At 41.8% G+C, this 10537-nt stretch overlaps 2 protein-coding genes across 2 annotated transcripts in view; both read right to left on the bottom strand.

Moving 5' to 3' along the window:
- Window positions 1-2939, bottom strand: part of LOC137874828 (receptor-type tyrosine-protein phosphatase eta-like) — a 5837-nt gene extending 2898 nt beyond the window's left edge. Inside the window, exons 1-6 of the mRNA XM_068713797.1 lie at window positions 2903-2939; window positions 2712-2816; window positions 2169-2260; window positions 1142-1697; window positions 463-714; window positions 128-379 (exon numbers count right to left, since the gene is read on the bottom strand). Of these exons, the coding sequence (XP_068569898.1) occupies window positions 128-379; window positions 463-714; window positions 1142-1697; window positions 2169-2260; window positions 2712-2757 (1198 nt within the window). The 5' untranslated portion in view covers window positions 2758-2816; window positions 2903-2939. The remainder of the gene's footprint in view (window positions 1-127; window positions 380-462; window positions 715-1141; window positions 1698-2168; window positions 2261-2711; window positions 2817-2902) is intronic.
- A 292-nt stretch (window positions 2940-3231) lies between these two features.
- tp53 (tumor protein p53) lies at window positions 3232-9257 on the bottom strand. Its single transcript, XM_068713295.1, has 11 exons — window positions 9112-9257; window positions 7953-8098; window positions 7763-7847; window positions 7508-7687; window positions 6116-6290; window positions 5876-5988; window positions 5460-5569; window positions 5133-5251; window positions 4950-5047; window positions 4790-4860; window positions 3232-4450 (listed from the first exon to the last, which is right to left on the bottom strand). The coding sequence occupies exons 2-11, from the start codon at window positions 8039-8041 to the stop codon at window positions 4354-4356; spliced, it is 1137 nt and encodes a 378-aa protein (XP_068569396.1). The 5' UTR covers window positions 8042-8098; window positions 9112-9257; the 3' UTR covers window positions 3232-4353.
- Between the last annotated feature and the right edge of the window lie 1280 nt (window positions 9258-10537).

The following is a 10537-nucleotide window of genomic DNA, read 5'->3' as shown; positions in this document are numbered from 1 at the left end:
CATACAGTGTACTTCTAGTAATTCTCTACCAAATTCAATCAAATGTACAAAGTGCATAAAGTGTAACACAGCTGCATCAGTCCTGTCGGGCATTATCATCATTTCATTAGTGTTAAGTTAAACTCACTGGTGTATCCTGTGATGATGGTCCCTTCACTCCAAGTAGAATTGTCCCTGACTCCTGAGAGGACGGTGAATGTGTACAGGTTTCCAGGCGTCAAACTGCCGACTTCTTTTCCCTCTGTTATACTTTGAATCTGCTCGCCACCCTGGACCTCAATGAGATAGAAATCCACGTTTCCAGCCGGTTTGTTCCAGCTCAGGTAGACCGAGGCTTCTGTCACGTCGGTGATGCTGAGGTTTTCCACTTTGTTTGGTGCTGAAAAAAAGGATTGGTGATCAGAGTCCTTTTACAGCAGGGAAAAAAACAAACAGATTTTACAAAAAAGGAGGGAAACTCACTGGTGTAGAAGGCGGTCTCCTGCGGGTCGAGGTCTCTCCTACACTTAACAGGGAACACCTTTACGGAGTAGTGGGTGCCGGCTGACAGGTTGACAAGATCATAGGTATAATTGTTGGTCCGGAATGGTTTTGGCTCTTCGTCGACTGTTACTTCAACGCGGTAATGGTCGATGTCCCCAGGCCCGGGTAGCCATGTGAGAATAGCACTCTCAGAAGTGGTGTTGGTCACGGTGGCTCGGCCAAAGAAACGATCTGCGGTTTGAAATACGGGGAAGATTGGTAATTGGCAAAGAAGCAGAGACATGCACAAAGGTACGAATACACAGAGGAGGAGTGTGTGAGTGCAAACATAAGGTGTATATTCTGAATAAGTACAATTAGACTATAAATCCCTGCATGTGTTAATCATCCCGGATGAAAAAGCAACACTTATGTGGCTTATAAAAACTGAGTACTTTTAGAAAAGCTACTTCAGCGAAGCAATGTTAGACGTTGAGGTGAATTTCAGTCTGAGCGGCATGCCTAAACACTCTCTAGATGACAGAAAACATATAACATTAATTAAGATCACTTGTGTGTTTTCTTAACTTATAAGGAAAGTCGTCTATGGCTGTTCTATAATGAAAAGTGATCTAAAATACCAGGGGCAACAACAAAAGGGGCTTTCAATGAGTCCTACCGTCATAACATATGAAAGGCAGAAGCTCAGCGCAGCTCTTTTCAACCCAGGCCCCAAAGCTGAGCATGGCCACACAGGAGTCCTCGATGTAGTTTGTCGTAGTCTCGGGGTCATCCGGCGACAGCATGGGTGATCGCACACACTCTGCCAATGCTGGCATCGTGGGCGCAGCGGTGGTGGGTTGAGAGTATTGGATGGATTCCCGGAGTCCAGTATAGTCCGTCACAGTTTGGTCTGTGACGTCGGTAGTGAAGCTTGTCTCATCTGGGCTTGTAAATTCTGTGAAACTGGTGAAGCTCGTCGTCGTCGTGGCCGTCGTTTCTGGACAGTTACAGGAGCAGAATGTTTTTTCGGAGGAGGATTTGAACACAGGCCAACCGGGGTACCAGTTCTGGAAGATGAGGGGTTCCCCGTCGGCCCAGCGGGACCAGGACATACTGGAATTATCGGTGGAGGAGAAGTTCTTGCGGAGGCCGACCCAGCTGCCAGAGGTGAGATTCTGGGAGACGATTTTGATGTTTTCAGGCGTCACCGTGATCAGCTCTTTGAAACAGACCTGACAGGACGTGAAGAGTCAGTCATCTTTTACAGTGGATCTGGTGCAGACCGAGCTTTTCATTTTGTTTCGTACAGGCCTGAACTAAATGGACAATCTGTCCGTCAGTGTTGATGAGAGTCTACCATTCTGGTGACAACTTAAAATGAACAAATCAACGGTTATGATTTCAACATTTGTACAGCTATGGTAATATATTTAAAAGTGCTTTCAACTGTTTCTCGTGAGTATAAACTGGCAGCAAACACGACTGTGTGACACGTGAAATTCAAAGCATTGATCCCACTGGCTGTCTTATCCAAACTCTGCAATGTGACATGGAAGTGAATATGTTAATTACTAGGTTTTAATTTGACAACTGTACAATTAAATGCTGCTTCACATGTGCCGTACTAACTAGAAATCACAAGCTCGTCAGTATTTTCAAACAGTCCAGCCTCGTCGGACATAGAGCCGAGCTTCACGTTGTACCTGGCAGTGTTTCCTGGCCTCCTCCCATGTGAGGTTCCTCCAGTCATGGTGGAAGTACTCTCGCTCTGCAGCGCTGCACATCAACACCAGAGCTGAAGAGAAACACACCGACAGGAGACTTGCTGTTTGTGAGGCACTGATCTACGATTTATCAGAGCCCTTTAAATTCTTATTTTTTGTAACCAACCTTTAGAAATTCAAAGATATTCAGTTTAAATATGATATAAAAATAAACAACTGTTACATCTGGGAGGCAGGACAAGAGCATGTTTGGCTCTTTAGTTTTGTAGACATATTTTAGATAAAGCTGCAAGTTCTAAATAATATTTTATTTTTTTGAAGTAATTGTTACGTTCTAACTTTTAAAGCAAAGCTAAATTTGGTTTAAATATTTTTTAAAATCGGTGTACCTTTAAAATTTGAATCAAGATTTGGATTAATCGCTAATGATAATCATTAACTGCAGCTTTAACTGTTTTTCTTCCATCTTTAAAAATGGACGTATTTTACAGATAAATACCATTAAGAGGAAACAATACTCACAAGAAATAAATAAAAAAAAAATTTCCTTGAGATATAACTTTCCCATGTTGGATTCCTGTGGATCGTAGATTCAGGGAAGCTTCATGAAATTTTACAGAACTGCTGCTGTGAAATATAATAAGTAAGAACCAAATCAAATTCATTTAAACTACATAAAGTTGAACTAATAATGAACACGTCTCACTACTCACCCAGGCTATTGACGCTTCAGATGTGACCTGCTTCTCTGAGCAGAAGTGATCCGAGAATGAGAGACGTTCACGCAACACAAACACACGACTGTTCCAGCAACACGGAAGATCAACAGGTAAAAAAAAACAAAAAAACCCAGCGCATTTGACTAGCAACACAAGACTCCCTTCAACATAAGGCAACAAATATGCTCCTGGGTTTGCATCTTCCCACCATGCAAAGTACTAATATGAATAAAGAGGTGTGATGTAATGAATAGTGCAATAAACTGTGGGAGTAAAGAGACAGAAAACATGTGTGTATGTCGTGTAACAGAATACAAGACGAGTTTGACTTTATGAATTTATTTTTTGCTGAAAAGCTTTGAGTAACAAAATGCAAATTAGTACAAAAAAAGCAGTGGAAAAACAATAACAATATAACAATATAGAAAGATAAACCTCTTCTACAAAACTAAAGTTCCCAGAGTAATCTATGAAGAAACGGAAACACAGCTGAGAAAAAACCCTTAAAACATACTTCTTTTTGGCAGTGTAAAAGAAAAAGTGGTTCAATTGACTGACAGTGATCGGTGCTGAATAAGTCAAACATTGCATGGTCAGCGGAAATGAAAAAATGTAAATACCAATCACATGTTAGTTTAAACGGATAATAGTTTTTGGTATCCAAACAGAGTGGTTTGCACCGTATAAATCCTTCCACGGCAATTCTCTCGTTATTTCATGTTGCAAATTTATTGTCCACATTTTCCTGTATTTCTATGTCAGAATCGCTTCTGTTCTCCACCGAATGAAAAAAAAAAAAAAAAAAAAAAAGTTACAAATACTACAAGCTGGGGAGACACTTTCGGGGTGATCCAGCCAGCCCCACAATCTACCAAACCGGCTGTTCATTTTTACAAAAATCACACAATTTGTTCCCGTTTCTGACTTTGATCGTTGGATATCTACTCGGAGCTGAACTGAAACATTTGGTCCGGTTAACAACCTAAAGGAGAGTGTGGCAGGACGTAAATCACATGAGCTACTGGTACAGTAACACCGCAACATTAATGGAGGTAGTGTGACTTTAAACGAATGGCAGTGACTCGTGTTACTATTATTATTATTATTATTATGACCCTTTGCAACCACATATCTGTTCATTTTACCAAGTTGACTCTTAAAATAATAAGAACTATTTGGACAAATATAAAAACAAAAGTTGAGGACAAACCAAGAGACAATCTCTTGAAAAACAAAAATAATGCATTATCGGCAAACGTCAAAAAACAGCGAGACACTGTCCAGAACTCGGTACAGTAAACAATCAGGCAGCACAGTTATTGAATCAAGTCTTCTGGAGTACGTAGACAAGAGGTGATTTTAAAGTAAAAGCTTGAAATAAACCTGATGGCGTGAAAGGAGGAAGCGAGGACGTTTTGTTTTCATGACCAAAGACGAGGAGCTTCTTAGTCGCTGTCGCTCCTCTCTCCTCTCTGCAGGAGTCGCTTTCCGCTGGAAGGCAAAGCCTGCTCGTGCTTCACAGACACCTTGCTCTTGGTTTTGCTGTGGACAGAAAGGACAAATCCAGCTGGTGTCAGGAATTAAGGAGGCTGTGGCAACTGAAATGGTTTTAAGGACACAATGAGCTCAGTTGACCTGTGGTCGGTGGGTTTGATTTAAATATTATGCACAGTGACCTCTAGTGGCAGGTAATCTCTAAAAAAAACAGCACAAGAGTTGAGGCTAAAATCCAGTTAGAGACACACATGGTTTAAATTTCTGAAATAGCCAATAACAAGAGTAGCAGCCTTAATGTGTGGACTAAATTGAGACACATTATATTATATTGCTATAATAAAGTTACAAGCTTTAATCGACAGAAAGTAATGATGCATTTCTTACCTTTCTTTGTCCAGCAACTCCAGACCATCGTTGATTTTCTTAAACATGTCATAACGCTCACGACCCCGAACCTGCAGGAGAGATCAAAGGGAATTATCAAACAGAATGAAGCATTTTGTAAAAGACGCCCAGCGGTGTAACGGCACGCATCTTTACTTACACGCAGAACATACACATCCTTATCGTCCTCCTCTGCACTGGAGGCCGACTTGGACTTTTTGGAAGTGGTGCCAGGAGCCGGAGCCGGGGGGCCGCTCTCTAAAGAAACACAAAGTGAGGTTAGCAAGGAAACGGCAAGCCGAGACGGAAAACTGAAACCTCAAGAAATGCGACAAAAACGTACTGCGTTTTTTAGTTTCCTTGGTGCCGCTCTTGTTTTTATTTTCCTCCTCAGATTTGCGGTCCCTGCCTGGACAAGCACAGACACGCACCTCGAAGCACCTCCGGCCCAAAACAAGTCCCCTGTGAAGAAGACGTAGGAGGTGAGCGTAAACGCATGCTTTCTGGGGCAGCACAAATAAAAGAAGGGACACGCTCAGCAAAAACACACGAGACTGGTGAAAATGTTACCAAGCCGGCCAGATACAAAACGGCTTCTTTATACCCAAACGATACATTCCAGATTCCCAGCAAAACCCCTCACACCTGTTAAGAGAGGAGCAGCACTTACTCTGGAGTCTCGAGGGTCAGGATGGTGAGGATGGGTCTGCGGTTCATGCCCCCCATGCAGGAACTGTTGCACATGAAGCTCAGCAGGATGGTCGTTATCTCTGAGCCCAACTGGAACAGGAAGAGAAGAACAATCGTATTGCCTGCTGGTAGAATTGTGTACGGTCGGGGATAAAGGGCAACTTTACTTATTTAAGTCCTAATCGACTCCTCTGGGAGTCCTGAAAGCAGCCTTTATTTTGGGAAACACATTCATGGATGGTTTCATAATGTCTGTACTTTACGAACATTGAATTTTCAGGCTAAAATGTGACACGCTGCTGTTGGTTCATATACTCACGTAGAAAATATTCGAAAAAAAATAACTGCTATAGAAGACAAGTTCCCCCTCGGAGAAATCGAGTGGGGCAGTCGCACCTGTGGGGGCTCGTACGGGACAGTCACACTCTGCCTCTTTGTGTGCAGATCTTCAAAATACTGAGCTCTCTGGCTGCCCTCCACTCTGATCAGATGGCTGCGATGCTCTGCAGCTGAAAGGAGAACAGATACAACTATTTAATCACCAGATATAAATCAGGCTCACAATCAAAATAGAAATAATTCTAGTAAAGACAAACGTTCTTCCACTGCGGTTTTTCACTGGCACATTTCCCTTACCGTCCTCATTCTGGTGATGGGGACATCTGCGGACCACTTCGGCCACATGTTCGGTCTTCTTATAAACCGCCGTGGCCCTGAAAACGGCGCCCAAAGGAAGCTCCTTGCTCACGAGCACTTCAACCGGGCTGGTCTTTGCCAACTGGCAATACAATTTGTTGAGACTCTCTGAATACTGAGAGAAAGCACAGGGAGAACGCCATACATCATCACTATATATAGACACACACACACACACACACACACACACACACACACGTTATCACTAACAGTTCTGTTAGTGATAACATGAGATATGAGAGTATATAAGCGAGGACTCAAACGTCAAGCAATGGTCTGAGATCTGTCTCAGAAAAAACTTTCACAAAGACTAAACACTATTCTAAAAGTATTCATAAACTATTTCTTCTCTAAAAGAATAAAAACTACCTGTGAGGTTCTCCAAATAAGGTGAGATATGTCAAATGAAAAGACTATTTTTTTTACCTCGCTTTTATCCATTTTAACCCATTTGGTGCTGGAGGAAGACGGCGGAGGAACATGTCCCGTCATGTCAGAGCTGGGCTTTACAACCAGACACTCTCACACAGAGCAGAGCACCAGTTGCAAGGGGCGTGAGTCTCAGGGCAGAACACCCTAACCTCAACTAAACCGGCCAATTGCAGCGCAATGCTGGGTGAGTCGCCGTGCAAACATGAATGCCATTGGCTCTTCAAACGCAGTGACTGACTCTAGACCTTACAATCGTCACAATGAATGAGATTCCACACGAATGCCACCGTGTCATCTACAAAAGATAGGATTTTACACGCGATTCCAAGGTAAGACATTAACAGTCTATTCTAAACGTTTTTCTGTGTTTTACACACAAGTTTAAATAACTTTGTGGCGGATAAAACCGTAAGAGACGGACGAGTGAGTTAACTGTAGTAAAACCTTTCAATTTGAAGAAAATCCTTGAATAAAGTTGAATTTAATAAAGTGAATTAAAACAACACAGGACCTGAGTTTACGCAATTATTTTTTACTATGGATGAAAGAACTCAGTTGAGGAGTGAATGGCGAAACTGAGGAGCTACAGAAATCCCCTTTGTCTCCTACAAGGGGCTCAAACTTCTGCTCCTTGCCGTGTTTGGTTGCAGGATAATCTGCTGCGAGTCCTGTTTAACTTTGATATTTGTGGTCCAACGTTTACATTCTGTTTAATTCTGTTAAATCACACATTTGCACCAAGTACAGATGTCTGTTGTTGAAGTTGATAGTCAATTGTCACACATTGATCAGAACAGATATAAGACAAGTTACCTGGTACATATTCAATACACATACCAGTCAGTTTAAAATGCATGAAATCAACATGATGATCTAGGTTTTAAGCCCGGGATTACTTACAGTGGAGGTGACGGACTTGGCAGTGCCAGACTTCTGGAAGCGAAGCTGGAAGCCATATTCCCCCGGGTGGTCGGTTGTAACCGGGACAGTGGAGGAAGGGGGAGTAACACTGTCTGTAGTGGACATCTCCATAGGAAGCTCAAACAAATTCTCATCAAACCCCTCAGCCAGGGATTCTGTCTGCATGAATAAATATGTTCAGAATTAAGTTATTATCATACGAATATTGACAAACAGAAAGTTTTATATGCTTACCAGCAGTAAGATGTTCCCCTCTGTCCTCCATGGCTCCTGAGGCACGTCGACCACCGTTGGAATGGTGGCGATTGAGGGAGTCACTCTGCAAAAACAAACAGGTTAACTTGTTTTCTGTGGTAAACTGACATTAAAAAAAAAAATTGCATAAAAGAGATCAAATGATATCTACTATCAAAACACAACTTACACACTTTCCCACAGCTCTTTGAAGGAGTCCTGGCTGAGCGGCAGGGCCTGGCTCATAGACAAACAGTCTAAACTTTGCTCTTCCATCATTATTTCCCCTCCTTTTCCGGTTGAGAAAAAATTAGGAAGAGCCAAATTGCCGGAGTGCTGTTGGTATCAACAGGAAGTAAGAGTTAGACCAATGAGGCAATGTAAAAACATCTTGATCAAACTCTCAATTTAACTAAGTTCCTGTTAACGAGTAGTGTATGACCTACACTGACTTTTATTATTCATTTAATTGTATGAATAATCGATTGTTAGGTGAATAAAATGACAGAAAATAGTGATTTACAGCAACACTTTACAACAACCCAACGTGATGTCTCCAATTAGATTGTTTTTAAAATAAAATACAAAAAACATTTGATTTACAATGAAATAATAAAAGAGAGAAACTCCCTACATTTGAGAAGATGAGGCCAGGAACCTTATATTTGATAAATGGCCTTAACATTTAACGCTAGTCGCTTATCATTTAACGTCAGTTCATCTGAAAGTTGACGTAAAGTCTTAAATATGAATGAATGATAAAATATTAAAAGCTGGTTTCTGCCACACAGGAAACACAAGTTAACTAAGTTGAAAACAAGTTAGGCCTTCAGCTCACTGACGTTGGTGACAGCCTGTGTAACTAAAATTGAATTAAAAATATATACTCCTAAAAAAAAAAAAAATAGATACTTCACTTAACGTTAGCCCGTTTGAAATTGAAACGGACTTTGCGATCAGCGCCTCCCAAAACAAACATCACGAGAAACCATTGCAGTGGCTAACGTTAGCTAACATTAGCTAACGCAGGAGGCCCACACAAACAGAGGCCCCTGGGTGGGCTCTTTCACGGCAACTCGACGAATACAACTTCACTAAACGCCAAAAAGTGCCGGCAAGCAAAACAAATGTCGACTGTATGACATGGTTCGGTTTGCAATGAAAGCGCATAGTTTTGTTGACTGGCGCGCTCAGCGTTAGCTTAACAAGCTAATTTACGTTAGCACTACGTTTTGGAATGCGACCGACTAACGTTAGCTAAAAGTGTCGTAAAACTTTCTTAATCGGACACATGAGGGTCTTTCGGGGGCTTGGTGTAAACAGTTAGATATGTGTGACGACACGGCTACCTTGTGTGTCCCGCTACCGCTGTCCGAGAAAGGTGAGTCACAGGTGGGAGTAGAGGAGGCGATCTGAAACAGCCGAAAAAGTTCAAAATATTTTGAGTTTTAGCGGAGCACGTTGTTGTCGGGGAATCCCACAAAGAGGAAGGAAGAGGGGCGGTCTTTTAATCCCGTTCACTGGCCAATCACAGAGCGTTGTGGCCTCTGACGTGCGTACATGTAACATCGCGTAACGCTTCTGCTGCATTCAAGACTCTCGGAAATATTGCAATTTAATAAAGAACGTTCAAAACAAATGGATTGTTGCAATGGCCTTGGCTGCATATGTGAATGACTATTAGGAGTGTTTAAGTCTCGGTCACGGGTTGTGTTAGGACTAAACTAGATGCAGATGGACTTTAAATTTACTTAAGTTTATTTACCTTTTTTCTCCAAAATAAACACACTTTATGCATGAAAAAAACGACAAGCTTCTCCTGAGCCTGAAAGCAACCAGACGACATCCTGACGTATGGAAATAAAAATGGATTTCACTCTAACACCGCAATTTACTGTAAATATATTCAGTTAGTGCACAATTTAAGCAGTTTTCTAATAACCAAAACTGTTGCTTCATTTACACCATTGGTTGCTGACTTAGCTATTACATATTCCAAGTCATAAATTGTAATTTCTGTGGCCAAAGCTTACATTCACATAAATTCTACACTTAAAATCAAAACACATATGTGGATGCTGTGCATAATGTATATTTTGCTCTCAGAAACCTTAGTGTAAATTAAAATAATAAAAAAACTATAATTAGTTCCTTGTTATTATTATAATCCTTTGGTTCTATGACAAACTCCAAAGGATAATAACTACTAAAAATGCAAAGTAGCCAGTTGTAACACCTGTTACTGTAAACCTATCTGTGAGGGGTGAACCCACACACTTCTTTCTCTCTCCAGGGAGGTCAGAGGTCTACTTTGAAGCAACATCCCTGGAGTGGACAGGGTCACCATCTTACCCGAGGACTGTCAGTGGTGGTTCTCCAGCGTGTGAAATCAACTAGAGGTTGAATCTGTTAATTTCACACTTTAACGCTGTTTAATGATTTTATAATCTACATTTACAGGCTGGATGACGTCGCCTTTCATCACCCTTCAAATGCCCCAGTGCTGATTAGATAAACTTCTCCACCACTGGGGTCCAGATCTGCAGAGAAACTCAGAGCAGGATCTCACTCGGGGGTTTGCAGCTGCGGTCAAGCCGACCTGCCTACGTCTCGTCCTGAACTGGCAAGAGTCACGTCCAAAAAGTACGCGCTGAAAGTTGATTCTCATCTATCTTTCTTGGTAGTCAGCCGTCACTGGTGCCACTCTGCGGCCAGGTGGCTGTTTGACCTTTGAGTGAATGTGCTGATGGTGCCAGCAAGTCCACTATGAACTGG

This window comes from Cebidichthys violaceus, unplaced genomic scaffold (assembly GCF_023349555.1).
Source record: "Cebidichthys violaceus isolate CVI_PGR_0920_01 unplaced genomic scaffold, fCebVio1.0.p SCAF_19, whole genome shotgun sequence".
Classification (NCBI taxonomy): Eukaryota; Metazoa; Chordata; class Actinopteri; order Perciformes; family Stichaeidae; genus Cebidichthys; species Cebidichthys violaceus.
This window is presented reverse-complemented; position numbering and strand designations above follow the sequence as displayed.

Coding starts and splice junctions, on each gene's coding strand:
- tp53 (XM_068713295.1), bottom strand. CDS start 8,041: ATGATGGAAGAGCAAAGTTTAGACTGTTTGTCTATGAGCCAGGCCCTG. Junction 5,570..5,875: donor TCCCGTACGAGCCCCCACAG/GTGCGACTGCCC, acceptor TTCCTGTTCCAG/TTGGGCTCAGAGATAACGAC. Junction 5,252..5,459: donor CTGACCCTCGAGACTCCAGA/GTAAGTGCTGCT, acceptor TCTTCTTCACAG/GGGACTTGTTTTGGGCCGGA.